Genomic DNA, 18,434 nt, shown 5'->3' on the forward strand with positions numbered 1-18,434 from the left:
AGGGTCCAGCATGTGAACATCTGTGTTGTGTATGCAGAGCTTTCCAGGGGAGAATTACACTGAATCTGGGAGTCATGGGTGGGCATATTGGCAGCATTCTTTAAGGGGAACAAGGAAATTCATCAGTCGTCACTGTGTTCTAATTCATGCTCATCACATAGCCTTCTGAGTAATGCTTTGTCTCATATATATATATATATATATATATATATATATATATATATATATATATATATATATATATATATATCAAGAAAGAAAAGCTAGTTAGGGGATATATGTAAACCACTTTTTAAAAGGTTACCAGAAGAGAGATTTTTGACTAATATATTATCTCTTGTCAACTTAATTAATGGGCTTCTTTCATTGAGAATCGAGGTCTACCACTGTGCCTTTACAAGACAATTTCCTGACCGGTGAGACAGACATTCCAACCTGGAATACGGTAAAATTAGAAATAATCCTACCCTTTGGAGTCTCTTGGAAGCCTCACTCAGTTTCCCCTGCCAACCCTGCGATGTCATTGCCTCCATGCCTTTAGATTTTCTGCATCTTAAAAATAGGTTGTCTTGTCTACAGGGAAACTGCAGGTCCTAAGCGGAAATCACACCTCTAGAAACACTTTAGTAAAATGATGACAAGAAGTATGTGGGTATAACAGTTGAACAAAGCACAGCCACTCAGGCTGTAAAATAAACTTAATTTATCTCAAGTTTAGTTTTTACTTTCCAGTAAATTATGAAGGAGGCACAATAAAATGGTAGAGAACTAGCAGTTTTTAAACATTTTTTTAATCCTCCGGAATTCTTCCTCAAACTAAATCTTTATGAAAATTGTCATGTAAAAATAGGAAGTGCATGGTCAGAAGCAGGAGGGAACAGCCAGGGGTCTGCTGGCTCCATTCTTTCCAAGGCTTGTAGTCCCCCAGAGCATCCCAAGGAGCGCCAGGCTCAAGTTGAGATCAGGCAACAGAATCAAGGAACCTGGGAGGGAAAATCGAGTGATATAGGTTCTACCTTGGCTCTATGGATGGTTGAGAATAGTTCTGAGATACGGTATGAAACAGCTGCAATCAATAAAAGCTACAGAAACCTTTAACAAGGAAATAAGACTACCCCTGTCCCCACCGAATTTATGGCTTAAAACTGAGCAGAGACCAGCTTGATCCAACATGGACTAATTTCACCCTGAGCCTCATTATATGGTGTGACTCTTAAAACCTAAAAGTAATATGGAAAATTAAAGTTATAAATACATGTATACACACATTTGCATATTTACAATTACACAGAAATCATCAATACACTAGAGCCCAGCTTCAACACTGCCCTTAATTTTACACTGCAGGGCCACCTTTCACATATTTATTTAGGTTAAAAAAACAAAACAGAGCACCTTTGGTCAGGTCCAGATGTGTTTGCCGTACATTACATTCTGTGTTGCTGCAAGACTCTAGTCTAGAGAGATCCACATATAAGTACTCATTTGGTTTGAGGATGCGTTTTAACCATTCATGGCAAAATTTAGAAGAGACCTCAGTCTTTTAGATTATTTTTTATGATGACATCTGTTACAGCATCAAAAACAACCTGCACATTCTTAGTATCTGTGGCTCATGTGAAACGGGTGTCTAGTAGTATTTCCTTTTTGTCCTTTCTCTTATTCAAACTGACATTGAATGTAGGCAGCTGCCACTTCATATATGTTTGAGCCTGCGTGTTCTGGAGAGCATATAGTGAGAAGGCTCTTTTGATTTTTTCTTCGAAGGGGAATAGAAAACCCGTATAAAGACACAAAATGGTCCACAAAACTCCTCTGAGAAATCTCTACCACTTCCCAGGAAGATCCTGAGTTGCCCTCCCGCTTCTTGAACACCCCACCCCCTATTAAATTAAAGGAACCTCAATAAGGAAGCAAATTCTGCTAAAGGGGGCTGCTCTGTCTGTGGATTAGCTCTCTGTCTCACTATTTCACTAATAAACTCGCTTTCACTTTACACTCTGTGCTGGCTGGCATTTGAATTCTTTCCTGTGCAAAGTTAAGAACCCACAGTGGGTTTCGAACCCAGGTCCCTAGATTCCCAGAATGCCTGCAGCATGTTGAAAGGATTTTAGAGGCAGAAGAGGCAATTAAGGAAAGGGGGGTCCATGAGAGAGGAATGCATACAGCTCCAAGCTGCCAGATTGTTTACTAGAATGTTACAAGATAAGGAGAAGAAGAGGGGGCCATTGGGTGAGCTTTGAAACTTTGAAACTGATACCATGCAGGGAAAAGGGGAAGTGGCCAATTAGGGAAGAACAGGGGACATAACATAAGGAAAGGTCCAACTAGAAAGTGGAATGAACAAGCAAGGAAACTCTGAGTATTTATACAAAGAGACTCATGGGACTAGGTGTTCGGTGTGTTTTTTTTTTTTCTTTTTTCACATTTTAGAGAGAGGGGACCCCTCACCAGGGGGAGTTTGTATCCATTTGCAATAAACTTCCACACTTTTGCTTAAAATATTTTAGTCCAAGAATTGTATTCTTCAAACTTTGCAGGACTGTGAGAAGAGTCCCAGCTTGCCATTCAGGGCATCAATGTCTGGTGACTTTATTTCCTTATTTAAGGGAAGCAGCTGCCCTCATTACTTCTGGACAAATAAGGAAGCAGTTTCATGATAAAATGGCCATGGGAATACTTAGAAGTGGCATGAAGCACCAAACAAAAGATTCAATGTTTAGGTTAAATCCTCATATTTGGAAATCTGAAATCCCCTCATTGTATCATCACTTTCAATGGCTTTGTGTAAAAACCATTGTTCTACATTTTTTAAAAGAACACATACAATTTCATATAATAGATTTATATTAAATTCTAAAAAAAAATAACCTTTATCTTTGTTGTGACCTAGTGAAATTATTTATAAAGTAATTTATTCAAGTAATAGTTATTGAGCACTTATTATTCATGAAATATTGTGCCAACACAGTTAAATATATAAAGTTGCCTCCTTGCTTAACCATGACAGAGGAAAGAAAGGTAAGAGTGGTAAAATTATAGAGTAAATTTATTGACTTACTGTTGAGTATTATGATGAGTCATTACTATGTTCTTCACAGATTCACCCAAAATCTACAAGTTAAGAACCTTTCATCAGTCTCTCTTTTCTGTGTGCAATCTTGATTAGGTTATACTCAATGAAATGAGCCATCTAACCTGTTTCCTCCTCTTTCCCCCTTTGTTTTAGCTGTTTGTTTGTTTGTTTGTTTGTTTGTTTGTTTTGCTATAAAGTAGCTTAACTTAATGGTATGCCTAGTTCTCTCTGATAAAAGTATTTCCTTTCCTTCATTATTTGGTTTATAACATTGACTACTATGGTTATATTCTATACTTTTTATTTAAATCATCTAAAATACTATTAATAAATATTATTAAATAATACTTCACTGTTTTATATTATTAAATATAATATTTAGCTTAGGATGTTATACTTACAACGGAAACCATCACTGGGCAGGATATAGTCTTATTCCCATTTAGGCCAAGTCAGTGTGGGGAAGCAGTAGGAATAACAGCAGGATCTTCTTTATATTAAGTTGGACTCTCAGAGTGCATAAAATCTATAAGCCAAGGTTTAAGTAATATAATTTTTCTGGACAAAAAACTATATGAAATATGGTTATTGGTGGCATACAGTACATAAAACACGGTGTTCCAGGAAGGCAGGTGGGAATTGGTGCACAGGGATTCTTCAGTTCTCAGAAGCTTAAGGCTGGCCTCTATGATCTTTAAACCAGCAAAGGATTTATATTATGTTTTTCTGCAAATTTTCCTTTTCATTAAATATCAGGGTATGAAAATATGGTCTTGAAAAATAACTGAATCTAAGAAGTAAGTCTCCAGTTTTTAAATAGTTTTTTGTTTGTTTGTTTGTTTGTTTATCTAGATAAGACTTTGCTTTTCTCAAAAAAAGCAATGGCATAAGCCTTGGTGCCCTTCACCCTTCAAGTTTCAAGATTTTAAATTGCAGTATTTTCCTTGATGCAGTATTTGCCTTGATGAAGCTCCTCAGAAAATCCCATTCTGGTTGCCAACTGCAGCTCCCTGCATGGGTAATATGTTTCCTTGGCATGTTCTGATGTGCAAGTCAACTCCGACTAATGAGAATGGTTACGTTTGCTTGTGATAGGCATGTATTCAAGGAAGGCTGAGATGTCCATGCAGAGAGGTGGCAGTGCCAGCATGCAATAGTTCTTCCTGTGCTGGATAAAGAGTTCTTCCATGTCTTTCTCATTCCCTGTCTGCTTAAATGCTCAAGCCTGATTTATGATCTGATTTTATGAGGTAAGAGACAAGGGCAGAACATATTAGGGAGCATATGGCTTATTTATCAATCTTTCCATTTTAAAAGTCTAAACCAGCATATCAACTACTCCTGAGATAAAAAAAGATCACCAAAATGGGTCCATATGCCTCTCACTCTGAGTCAAACTGTATTATGTAACAGTTCTCTTCCTCATTCCTAAATTCCAACTACCACTGGAAGACGCTCATTAGCAGTAAAAAGTACAAAAATGAAGGTTGATTCCAAAGAAGATGCAGAATATTAAGGAGGCAGGATATAATTACTACTCATGTTGGACAGTGTTACACAATAAAAACTACATAATAGTCAATTCAACCTCAAATGCTTGAAATAAAATTCAACTTCTTACTTGTTATGCCAAGATCTGCTCCCTTCCCACTTCCTTCAAAGTCCACAGAAACCAGTTAGTAAGCCAATGTCTTAACTAATTAAAAATGTTTGATTCAGGAGGTCCATTTCACGTATACTATAGAAGAACTAATATAAAAAATTAAAACTAAAGGATAACATAAAAATAGATATTAGATATCGAAGCTAGAAACAACCAAATGTTTAGACTTTTCTTGTTATAAGAACTTTAACAGGACAAAGCCATTCATAAGTCAATGTTCTGCAAAATGCATACTATGCACACTTTGGACTAGACACTGGAAAAGATTCCAAGTAGACCCAGCTCCAGGCCCCAAGGAGACAAAAATCTAGATGAGGTAATATATAGCGTAAGCTTCAAATAAATGATTCGCTGATTAAAGAGTAAAGGTAGAAGAGATGTTAAAGAACAATCCGTCTGACTTCCTCATCTTCTGCAAGAGAAAACATGGTAGACGCAGAAAGAATAAATCACTCGTAGGTAAGAGGAAGGAACTGAACTGGACTACAACTCTTCTGACTTCAAGCCTCTAAGTCACTGGTTTTCAACCTTGGCTGCACATTAGAATCACCTGGGAATCTTTTTAAAATCCTGATTTCTGGGCCTCATCCTCCGGAAATTCTGTTTCTTTGTTACTAATGTTGTGGCCCCACCCCATAACAAAGAAACAGAATTTCCGGAGGATGAGGCCCAGAAATCAGGATTTTAAAAAGATTCCCAGGTGATTCTAATGTGCAGCCACGGTTGAGAACCACTGCTCTAAGCAGAGGGATTTTCACATCATTGCTGGACCCTTTTCTAAAGGAAACGACTTTATCACCAAAAGAAATAGCTTTATCACCAAAGGAAATAACTTTCTCACCAAAAGCTAGGTGGCTGCAATTAATGGGCTGAGTAACAGCTCTAATTGAACATTCTTGATATCATAATAAGGTCATTTCTGTTCCAGCAATGGGGTTATTTTTGGAAGGCTTTCGATGAGTTTGAGGACCGTAAGTAAAACAGGTCCTGAGGCAAAAACCAATTTGTTGAGAAACATTTCCAATACTATAACATAATCATTAAAGAACTACCGCCAACCATTAAGACTGAGAGGACCCACTATATGCTATTTTCCTGGCTCACACCTGGGGAAATAGAAGTGCCCCAAAGGAACCACCTTCAGTCTCTGGTTACTCTGCCCCTTTCTAAATTGAGATACTGCCTCCAGCAGGACCAAGTAGAGCTTCTACCTCTGCTTCTGATGAGTTCTCCCCATCAATAAGTCTCCACTTATCTGCATAATCTGCTTAAGGCATCAGTTCAAAGAAGATTCTAGAGTAATTTTTCTAAAACTTTTTTTTGTGTGGCTCACATTAGGAAATACAATTTACATCATGATCTATTATACCCGTATATGTTAAATTGAAATAAAAGTTTGACACAAAAATACTATATTACTTCAATACCTTCTAATATTTCCTATTCCTTATTCTTGAAGTAAAATATAAATGTGGATTATAATACATTAATTCACTTTAATGACTCTCTAATAGATCATAACCCACTTGAGAAACACTATGCGACCATTTATCCATTCATTCCTAATGAATTTATTGTCTACCCTAGGTCAAGTACTATTTGAAGTATTGGAAAACACTTTCCTTGAAGCCATAAAAGAAGTCTGACTACCTTGAGAACACCATGCTGAAGACGCCATGTTCAGATGGCAGTATTCAACAGTTCCAGCCCAGATTGTCCTTCAGAGATCCTAGACATGGTAACCATGTCACAAAGAATCCATCTTGGAAGGGGGTGGTCTAGTCCATTAATCCAGTCCTCAACATTCAAGTCACCCTCAGCTATTTAAACCATCTCAGCTGAGACTCTAGACATCCTGGAGGTGGGGAGAGCTGACACCACTGTGACCTTACCAAATTACTGAGGACAGAATGCATGAGCATAATGAAATGGTTGTTGTTTTACATGACAAAGTTTCATGATTGTTTTGCAGCAATAGGTAGTGCAGACTCCAACCTAAAGCAATTTTCTGACCCCACAATAAATGAGAATATTTTTACCCAATCAGCTTTTTACTATGATGATAATGATGAAGTATGAATTCTTCTTGCTTTTATTGTTTGGCTTAGTTTCTGTGAAAGGGGGCAATTGATGTTCATAAAATAATCCATTGGCTCTCCACCTTTTCTACACATTCGTGCAGTTAGCTGATGGCTATTGTCCAGTTCTGGCTAATAAAATATGATGAGATGTAACTTTGGCTGCAGTTACATATAGGTATGATTTTTTTCCACCTTTTCCCTTTTGGACTAAGAGCACAAACTGAGGAGACAGAATTGCAAGAGGTGCTCAGGAGAGCTCTCTGACCCACTCCGAACTCCAATATGAACAAGAAATAAATCTTTGTTGCCCTAACTGGTTTTGCTCAGTGGATAGAGTGTCAGCCTGCGGACTGAGGGGTCCCGGGTTCGATTCTGGTCAGGGGCATGTACCTTGGTTGTGGGCACATCCCCAGTAGGGGGTATGCAGGAGGCAGCTGATCAATGTTTCTCTCTCATCGATGTTTCTAACTCTCTATCTCTCTCCCTTCCTCTCTGTAAAAAAATCAATAAAATGTTTTAAAAATAAACAAATCTTTGTTGTGTTAGGCTATGTAAACCAAAGCCATTGCAACATAGTCTAGGTAGTATAGCTAACCCTAATCAGTATAATTTTCATAGTCTTCTAATATAGTCACTCTACATACACTATAAACCCTCTATTTTTTTTCCTCATCAAATTCATCTCAATGCCTACTCAACTCTTCCCTGAAACAGCTATAAGGCTGGGCGGGGAGCGGAAGGGACTAAGCAATCATGGTAACTGATTTCTTTTTTTAATTCATGTACACAGACTTCAAATGGACCCTTAGTGCTTCCTAGTTATTCTCTTAAATTTTCTTCTTTAATCCACTCTCCAATTTTCCAAAGTGATTCTTTCAAACTCCCTTCACTTTCTTCAAATCAACATCTCCTTCCCCAAATTTATTCTCAGCTGATGACTTGCTTGATAGTTTACTGACAAAGTTGAAGCCACAGAAAAGAATTTCCACATGTACCAACCTATCTGGATCTACCCATATATATTGCCTTCCATTTCTTAATTGTAGCTGAGATGTCTACACTTACACTTTTATATAAAGCCAATGACTCTACTTGAGCTCTGAATCCAGTCCCATCTCTCCTACTCAATGATATTGCTTCCATAATTCCCTTCTCTCTCTGCATTACTATGAAGCTTTCTTTCTTTACTGCACATTCCCATCACCATGCAATCATTGGTAGTCTCCTTTATTGCAAAACTCCTTGAAAAATATTATCTTTACTCATCATCTTCACTTGATATACTCCAAGTGTTATCGAATCCCTTGAAATTATCCTCAGCACTCTGCCAAAGCAGATATTGTCAAAGTCACTAATGACCTTCAAATTGCCACATTAAAAAAAAAAACTTATTTCTTATTGGACACAATTTCTTAACAGCTTTTGGAACAATTGATCCTGTGCTCCTTCGCGAAGCATACTTTTTCCTTGGCTGCTGGAAAAATGTTCTCTTTTTTTTTGGTGTTTTGTTTTTTTTGCTATCTCACTGCCTGATTGTTCTTAGTGTCTTTTTCTGAATCAGGCTCATCTTCCCAATCTCTAAGCATTAGAATGGTCCCAGGATCAGATTTCAGACTTTGATTTTCCATTTGTATTTATCTTTCTAGTTGATCTCATTAGAATCCATGTCTTTCATTTTTAGCTGTGCCTTGATGAATTCAAAATTTATATTTTCAGCTTCAACTTAGATATTTTACTTCTGAACCCAATCTCCATACTGTCTTATATAGCTAACCCCACATTTTCCCACTTGGATGCTTAATAGGCATCTCTATCTTAGCAGAAGTAAAACTAAACTCTTGATATTTTTTTCCACAAGTTATTCCTCCCACAATCTCCCTATGACAGTAAGTGGCAACTTCTTTCTACTAGATATTCAGTCCTCAAAGCTTGGGTCATTCTTGACTCTTCTTTTTCTAACACATCATACCCAGTCCTTTAGCCAATCCTGTCAATTCTATTTTCAAATATGTATCCTGAGTCTAATCCCTTTTAACAACTGTCACAGCTCCCACACTATTTCAAGCCACCATTATATCCCATAAAGATTTTCCAGTAACCTTTTACACAGTTTCCCTATAACCATTCTTGCTCTATTACAGACTAATTTCCATATTGTAGCGGAAGATGCTATAACATAATAGCTTCAATGTGTAGCACAAAGATGCTTTAAAGTCTAAGTCTGAGCACACTCTCTAGTCTCAAATGCTTCAGATAGCTTTCCATCTAATGTCCTAAGTTCTCAGTGCCCTATATGACCTGGCTATACAGTACCGCCCCAAACCCCTTCTTATAATACTCAGACAATTGCCCACTCTGCTCCAGCCACACTCCCTTTCTTTCTCTTTCTTAACTTCACCATGCAAAGGTTCATCTCAAAGCTTTTGCATGTATAGCTCTCTTTGTCAGGGACACTCTCTTCTGAGGTTGCCATGTGGCCCTTTACTCATTTCATTTAATCTCTCTGCTTCAAGCTCATCTTTTCTTAAAAAGCTTTTCTCTGACCACCTGTGCTTTTGATCCATTATCATGTTTTATGTTTATACTAGAGGCCCGTTGCACGAAGAGATTCATGCAATAGGCGTTCCCTTCCCCTGGCTGCCGGCACCGGTTTTCCTCGGCACCCAGGACCCAGGCCTTTGCTCCAGACGGAGCCTTCAGTCTCCGCAGCTCTGGATAGAGCCTTCAGTCTTCGCTCCACCACTTCGCCCCTACGTATGCAAATTAACCACTGTCTTTGTTGGGTTAATTTGCATACTCTCCTGATTGGCTGGTGAGCGTAGCAGAGGAACAGTTAATTTACATGTTTGTCTATTATTAGGTAAGATTTTATATCACTTATCAATAATATAACATCGTTTATATTAGATGTGCTTATTGTCTGATGGCTGCCCTGTGCAGGCCTAGAATGTAAAATCCATACAGGCAACAACTTCATGAGTTCTACTGGATGCCTTTTATTATTAAAAATCCCAAAATATCTGGAACATAGTAGGTGCTCAATAAATATTTTAATAAATTAATAAATAGATGAATATGAAACTCAGTTTTAGATGATGAATAAAAGTCTCATATCTGGAAACTCTGAGTTCATGTGAGAAAACAAGTCATCTGCATGGATCCAGAGGCATCTGCATGGATCCAGAGGCATCGAAAGTAAGGCTCCTAGAATATAAAACAAACTCAGGATGGGCAGTAAAAGCAATAGTGAACCAAAGCTACTAATATCCTTGGCAACTAGCTACAGAAGACCAACAAGATCAAGCAGGAACCAGCCTGGCATTTGTGTGCAATATTAGCTCATATTTCTCGTTGCATAAAGAGAAAGCACATCCACATGAAGCAAATGCGGTTAAAACAAATGCTGACAACTGGTTATAAATTAAATTAGTGGCATTCTCATTAGTTTATGCTTGTTTAGGGAAAGGACATTAGGCAGTAGTTAAATGGGGCAATTTAAGGTGGTTCTAAAATATATTATAAGTCTGGATTTCTCTTTCTGATATCTTTTCTAGAGAAAATACATATGCCTAAAATAATCTTTTCTAAACCTACATCTGTAATATACAATTACACAAACATAAATTTACTTATGGGGACACCAGGACAAAATATAAAAATTGATACAAGCTTTAAAAAATGCAGAATATAGAGGTACAGTATATATGACTCTGAAATGACCTTGGGTATATTAACTGGATGAATGGTCACAAAAAAGAACAAGCAGAAGCAGTAAAGAAGGAAGTGAAGTCATCAAAAATAAGATGACTGAAGAGCAGAATACCATTAGTGACATATTTATTCAGCTACAGGAATAAGTTCTAATGAGGATGAATGGTTGGAATCCTAGAACATAATAGAGCACATGATCATGACCTCAGAGAAATCCTTGTAGGAAAATGGGAATAGAAATAGAGGCTTACCAAAGGAATTGGACTTCTTTCCTTTACACACAACTGATTTTGGATTACGCAGTTTTGAGCCCTTGTTAACTGTAATCCTTTAAAAGACTAGTTTAACCAATACTGTATGGACCACTGGAAGATATGTATCTGCCAAACTCAACTTATTGATGCTCAAATTACATTCAGCCTCACCACCTTCATCGAGGTGTGCTTTTTGTGTCTAAGGCTTTGTGTGTCTAAGGCTTTGCTTGTGTGTCTGCCCAAAAACACACACACTAGCAGTCAACAAAGGAGAATGGAGATTATATATTTGAGGGTAATATATACCTTCATTGTTTTTATAAAGGAATGATAAAATTCTAACCTCAGTTAAAGAATGAAATGAATAATATTGTAGGATCTTCAAAATTTCAAAATCTTTCTTTTAATATATGAAGAACTCAGACAAAGTGGCAAAAGACTATACTAACTTGAGCAACAAAACATATGAAAATAATGGGAAAGCTGAGATGAAAAACCAGATTTCCTAGTGCTGGGTATTATTCCTTTCATTTCACTAGTTCTCAGTCTTAGGATCTTTACTTTACAAACAAATAAAACACAACAAAACAACCTCCTCCTTGACAGAGCAAATATTTTAAATAAGTATATATTTTCATGTCTATTGTTATGTTTCAGAACATAGCACAAATGATTCTTTTGGTATATTTTAAGGGTTTGAATTGCAGAAATACTGAAAGGCTTCCTAAATTCTTCACATACACTGCCCTGGGTTAAAGTCACTCAGAGAAAAGAGTATGAAAGAAAAGTCATACTGTCCAGGGTTAGAGTCACTGAGAGAAATGAGTATGAGAAGTGTGTGTTGCAATGTCAGGCCTTTTCCCTCATCATGGCTTTCAGTGTTTTTATTATTTCTTTAAGGGATGGAAACACCACTCTGATTTTGTAGAGCCTATGTTGCAATTCAGCATCACAAGAGACAAGCTTTCTTCTTATTTGAATGAAATTTAAATTTCGATGTATTATAAACTCTTCTGATAAACTTTTCCATTGCCTACTTTATTACTAACAGTTTTAGAAAAAAAGCCATAGTAGGCTCTAAGGTATCTAATTTTCCAATCTTGAATGAGTAATTTTTTTTAATTTTTTCTAATTTTTTAATTAAATTTATTTGGGTGACATTTAATAGGATCATATAGGTTTCAAGTATACATTTCTATGATGCATAATCTGTATATTTCATGGTGTGCCCATCACCTAAAGTCAAAACATCTTCCGTCACCATGCATTTGGCCCCTTTTACTATCCTCAAATCCCCTTCTATCTGGTAACCACCATCCTATTGTCTGTGTCTATAAGTTTCAGTTTTATATCCCAAAGATGAGTGACATCATATGGAATGAGTCATGTTTCATTTTTGATTCATGCTGTGTGATTCTTATGAATCTGATATTATTATTTTAAGTAAAGAGACTGAGCTCAAAAAACATAACAACTATTAAATGGTTCAAATCTAGACTCATCCTGTCACTGGCAAAATGTCTTTTCATATAGTTCTTTGGGAAAAAGAAATACCCTTTTTATTAACAAGATGAACATGCAATTGAAGATGAGATGCAAAATACAGGAAGACTCAATTTCCTGAAGCCAAGGGCTGTTTCCTATTCACCACTGAATCCTCTACACTTAACACACCAGCTTAACCACTAAATGTATTGATACTCATTGAGTGTTTACTATGTACTACTAGCTTTAGGTATGGCCTATTAAGCTCAACAAACACATTTTTAAAGATGTTAGAATAATTATTCTTATTTTATAAAAGAAGAAACCGAGGCTCAGTTAGATGAACTAACTTAATAGGACCACAACGAAGTTGGGTTTCCAGATGAATAAGTTTGGTCTCAGTACCTACAATATGAATCTACTTCCCAGTGTTGTTATTGAAGACACATGTTAGGTGAAAACAAAAAGGGGCCAGGTCACCTAGAGGACTCTGTGACCACACTCCTGTGTCTTTTTCATCTAACAATAGAACTGTAATTTAGAGCTGATTTTTCCTGGGGAGTGAAAGGCAATTACTTTAGAGTTGATGCTCTCTTGCTCATGTCAGTTCACCACCTAGAGGCCATTTTTACAGCTCATCCTCCAAATCACTACATGTAGGGAATTATATCACATCTGACAGGGCTCCTTTGCAGCACCACAGTTATCCCCATTATCATCTCTTTTCTGAAAAGCTCCATCAGTTTTGTTGCTGAACCATCACTCACTTTCCTTCTAAGACTTGATCTTATCTTTTGCAAACACACACACACACACACACACACACACACACACACACACACACACACCATTTTCTAGACCATTCATGTATGCCTGGCAGAAAACTTGCAAGAAGGAATAATCTTAACTGAGGATGCTTATTAGTTTTTTTCATCAGCGATGAACATATTTTTAATTGGCAGCTGGAAGGTTTTCTTTATATAGATGTGGGGAAATGGATTATATTGTCAGCAAAAAAAATTGAAATGACTTAATATTTAATAAAGAAATTCTTTGAGGTTAGAACATAAGAGTTCTCAAAATTTTCATCCTATGACAGTTTTGTCATCAACAACTTGAGGATGCCCATAAATATAAACTATAAAATTTTATTTGAAAATGTTGAAGGTTTGGGATCTCCTTAAATCTGTACTCCACAATCTGTGACCTGTAATTTTCAAAGACGTTGAGTAGAGAATTACAGTACTGTGCAATTTAAAATATTTGACAGCATTCAGTTCTTCAACCTGAATGGAAAAACGGTCAGCCCATACTTTCCTGACAGGCACAATAAGGAGAAGCAGACCCACCCCACGTAAAATCGTACCAAATCACGCAGACACACTGATACAAAATTAAATCGGACTTCCACCTGAGAATTCAAGAAATGTACTACCTTGCCCCAAACAGGTAAGAATCCCATTACCACAAGGATGGATAGTTACCCATGGCGAAGAAGGGGATTCCCAGCAGGGTGGAGTTGTACTTCCCATCAGTGATGAAGAAGATCCCTGCTGCCGTGACGATGGAGATGCACACTGTGAGCACCCCCAGGAGGCCTAGGAAGGGCTTGCTGCGCAAACAGTCCTTCATGGAGCTGGAGAGGGTGGCTGTGGTCAAGATCAGCACAAGGCTTACCAGGACCTTGCTCCTGGCCAGGATGCTGGTCTTATGAAAGTCTCTCCAGAGGCTAAAGGATGCTAAATAGTAGAGCTGAAGTTCCTGGTGCTCTTCCTGGAGCTTCCTCATAAGCTTACAGAACTCATTCTCCCACTTCTCCCCTATGAGGTCCTGGGTGGCAGAGCCATAGGTCTGGAGGTAGTAGGTGATTTGAATGGCTCTGGCTGACTTGACCCGTTGGTCCTTGCTGTTTGGCACTTCTACTACCCCGCCCAGTTGGTGTCCAATAAAACTGTTCCTCCCATCCTTGAAAACAGAAACAAAGGGAGACGTAAGTTACAAGAGAGATGCATATTCCAGAGGACAGCTTCTTATTCTAAGTGAAGGAGAACAAGGAAGGCAGAGATGGGCTTTAGCAATTGTGGAACTGATATGTGGGTGGAGTGACATGTTAGATTTTATGTTTCGCCTTTGGGAGCCACATGGGATACCATGCAAGATGATCAGGGTTAGAACAGATGCAAAGAGAATTATGAAGCTCTACAAGTCTTGCCACATGCACAGGAAATGGGCATGAATATTATTTTGATCTCATCCATTCCCTCATTGCCACCATTTCCTTCTGTAACAACCCACTGTAATTCCTTAATGTGGATCAAGTTTTATGATTCAGTTTCAGCCCAAAATGAAGCATGGTATGAGTTAACATTTCAAAAGTTAAACTATTCACTTAATAAGTAGGTGCTAAACTTTCTAGGGTTAACACACACACCTACACCACACACACTTAGACACACAAACTTTACACACACATCCATATTCATCCTTTATATTCTGGGAATACAACTGCATATCACAGAACAAGTAGAATAAAATATTGTAGTCAATTATACAGTGTTGAAATGTTTTTTGAAATCTTATATGAGCACCTATTCACTCATTATAATTTTCCCTCTGAATACATGCCTCAGTCTTACCATAGGTCGACCTCTTTCCCATAGAATACAGTGAACAAACCCCCTAAATGAGACTGCTAACATTTCAAGTGGGTTTGTTAAAAGTCATCACAACTTCAGAATTTCACATAAGGTAGAGTAGATAAGATCATAAGAGTAGGATATTTATCCCTCCTGTTTAAGGTGCTCCTGAGTCAGACACTGATTCTCATCCAATGTACCTTACCACTTAGAACAAAATCCATGACAGCCATTATTACATTTTAATCAGTTTTTGTTTTCTATGTTTTGTTTTGTTTTTGCCACACTGTCATTTACTCTAATGCCAATGGCTGTCAGATGGAGTATTGAAACCAATAGCTGGTTGCAAGATGGAATATAACATCAAAAATGGGTAACATCTAAAATGCAGGTACTGAGTGGGACACAGGTATGAAGGTCAACTTATGCCATAAATAAACTGTTTTTGCTAGATCAGGCAAGCCATTTATCTCAAGAGGATATAAAAGAGTAGATTCAGAGCAGAAAGCAAAATTTTCTAGAAGGGTAGTACAGAGGGTAACAAACCAACAACGTTATAACCATGGTTCTTTTCACTGAACTGTTATTGTGGACTTGTATAGTACAGACACCTGTATCTGAGGTTCTTGTTTGTATTTGTATTTTTTAAATATATATTTTATTAATTTTTTACAGAGAGGAAGGGAAAGGGATAGAGAGTTAGAAACATTGATGAGAGAGAAACATCAATCAGCTGCCTCCCGCACACCCCCCACTGGGGATGTGCCCACAACCAAGGTACATGCCCTTGACCGGAATCGAACCCGGGACCCTTCAGTCCACAGGCCAACTCTCTATCCACTGAGCCAAACCAGTCAGGGCTGTATTTGTATTTTTAACATGCACCAAAAGCAACACAAAAGTTTGAGAAATTTATAGAGAGTACAAATGTTGTTAGTAGCATCATCCAGAATTAAGAGGAACGGAATTTTATAGTCACTTCACACACCCATAGTTTCTCCACGTGTTCAATAGAAATAATCTTTCTGTTTAACTCAATCTGGCCAGCTGTAAGTGAACAATATATTTCTAAGTAAGAATTTGATTGAGTTTTTTTTTTCATTTACTTGGTTTATCTCCCACTTCCAGTCATCTTTTTAACTTACAAATATCAAACTAAAATTCCAGCTGTAGGTTCACAAAGCTCTATCTCCACGAAACCCCGTGTGTTCTCCGATGAGCTGTAAGTAAAAAGTGGAAAAGCTTTGAGAAAGGCGTGAGAATCCTGACTCACACTGAGAGATTGTGAAATATAGTTTCCTGTGTTTCAGTCCAGGAAACATAGACCCTTAATTAGGCTTGTTTACTTTTGTTTTAAGCTTGGTATAATTTTAAGTTCCAGTCTTGGTTTCTACTTCTTTGAAATCCCATCTGTGATGTTGAGTTGTGCTTTTGATTATTTGAAAGAGTATTTTAAAAGCTGTACATATTCACTTGAGAATGTACAGTTCCACGTATCTTTACTCATTTCATAATCAAAAAATATTTCTGAGGGATCTTTAGTGACAGAACAAAGATTTATGCATCCCTTAGGCCTCATTTAGAGATTATAGTGGATCAAAGAAGGTGCTGGTAATGTATCCAGACAAAAGTAAAAATTTTAAAAAGGCAAATATAGATTATTAAATAACTGATCTTCATTGGCTTTGGCTAACAGCTTACCCCCCTTTTGAGGTGGTCTAATTTTCATTTTTTTATTATTTCATAAAAAATATGGTTTCATTCCATTATATTCAAATCAAAGCAACAAATAGAATGAGTTTCTCTCTCTTAATTTGCTTTACTCCATGAACAAGAACAAAATAAGCAAGGTCTTTGGATGTCCTTGAATTGAAAGCGCTATTGAATGGTTCACATTGGAGACAAGCCATTGGTGCAATTATTGTACTCAGTACAGTCTTGAGAAATATACTTTTATACATTATTTGTAAAGGGAATTCTATTATTTTGTAAGGGGAGGCAGAAGAGTTATTCAGTTTCCTAAACTAACCAGTTCATAGGTGCCTCTATGTAGGAGAAAAAAGGAAAGAATATCACATATGTTGTAATTATCCTCTGGACATGTAAGAAGCTAGGTAGGCTTAATAGAGAGAATACATAATCAGGAGTCATGTGACCTGAATCACTGTGTGCATCTCATTCTAATTAGATAAAAAACCCTTGTCTGGTTCATTTCCCCTCCTAGTGTTCCATTTTCTTATTTATAAAGTGAGTAGATATGAGTATATGAGTAAATGTTTATGACACTGAAGGCATTTTCAGCTCTATCCATATATATAAAAGGTTGATATGCAAAGTGTCCCCTCAGGAGTTCAACCATGTGACCAAGAGTTCAATCACTCACTATGATGTGGGCTGACCACCACCAGGGTGTGGAGAGGAACATGGCAGCGGGGCCCTGAGGGAGTGGGGGAAGGAGGAAGGAGGAGGCAGGGAGGCAGGCAGGCAGGGGGAACCGTGTGGTGGTGCGTGGGTGGCGAGAGAAGGAGGAGGCAGAGAGATGGGGAGGTGGGGAACCTCGCAGTGGCAGTGGGCTGACAGCAGCGAGGGAAAGAGGAGGCAGGGAGTTGGGGAACCTGATCAGCCCTGATCGCCAGTCAGGCCTAGGGATCCTACCCGTACATGAATTTCGTACACTGGGTCTCTAGTTATTCTATGAAAATACTGTCCAGAAAGCTACTTTGGAGAGATCTAAATGTCAGAATGATATCATTACATCTAATAGAGCCATAAATTGATTATTTTTATATTCTACTCCACTCATTGGGTAGAACTGGTTTGTTGAATTAAATAAGCAACTAGAGGCTCTAAGAAGACAAATCTGCCAGTCACAGGGATGAACACAAGGTTCCAACTCAACTGAGACAACCTCAATTTCAACACTTTCCAGAGTTCTATGGGGTGATTTCAGGGAAGTCAGGCTGGCCCCCATTCTCCACTAAATGTTCTTTATTATTAAAACTATCTTACATGAAGATCCCCTTTTCCCAATATTTTCCTCTCCATTAAACCAACAGCCAACCATTTAACACATGGTGATTCATTTCCTCCTTTCCCAGTGAAACCTCCTACACAAATTCTGAAATTCCTTTGAGTGCAAAATCACTTTTATGTCTCAATGAAGATAAATCTTAAAATAAAAATATGACAAGATGGTAACATATTACTTTCATATGCTCTCCTTTTTCAGTGTTTCACTGAATTCAACTGTCATTATTAGGATGAGATAAATTGAAGTCCCCAACTCATATCCTGTGACCACTTCCACTCCTCCTCAATATGTTTTCCATATTAAAGGTGGAACATATTTCCCCAGTTCTAAATAAAATTACATAATTTCTTCACTTAAAACTTTCTACTAGCTTCCACTTGTACCAGGAATAAAATAGGAACCCCTTACCAGGCCTGCAAGGCCCTGCATGGCTCATTGCTGGTTGAGCCCACAGACCTCTTCTCCTAGTCTTCCACTCATGAATTCCGCACCAGCTT

General features: G+C 37.7%; 1 protein-coding gene across 2 annotated transcripts in view; it reads right to left on the reverse strand.

Moving 5' to 3' along the window:
• The window catches only part of PTCHD4 (patched domain containing 4), a 167,646-nt gene that overhangs the window by 97,275 nt on the left and 51,937 nt on the right, over positions 1-18,434 (reverse strand). For both annotated transcript variants that reach the window (XM_059699660.1, XM_059699659.1), the window contains exon 2: positions 13,755-14,235. In XM_059699660.1, the coding sequence (XP_059555643.1) occupies positions 13,755-14,235 (481 nt within the window). The remainder of the gene's footprint in view (positions 1-13,754; positions 14,236-18,434) is intronic.

Source organism: Myotis daubentonii, chromosome 6 (assembly GCF_963259705.1).
Source record: "Myotis daubentonii chromosome 6, mMyoDau2.1, whole genome shotgun sequence".
Lineage (NCBI taxonomy): Eukaryota > Metazoa > Chordata > Mammalia > Chiroptera > Vespertilionidae > Myotis > Myotis daubentonii.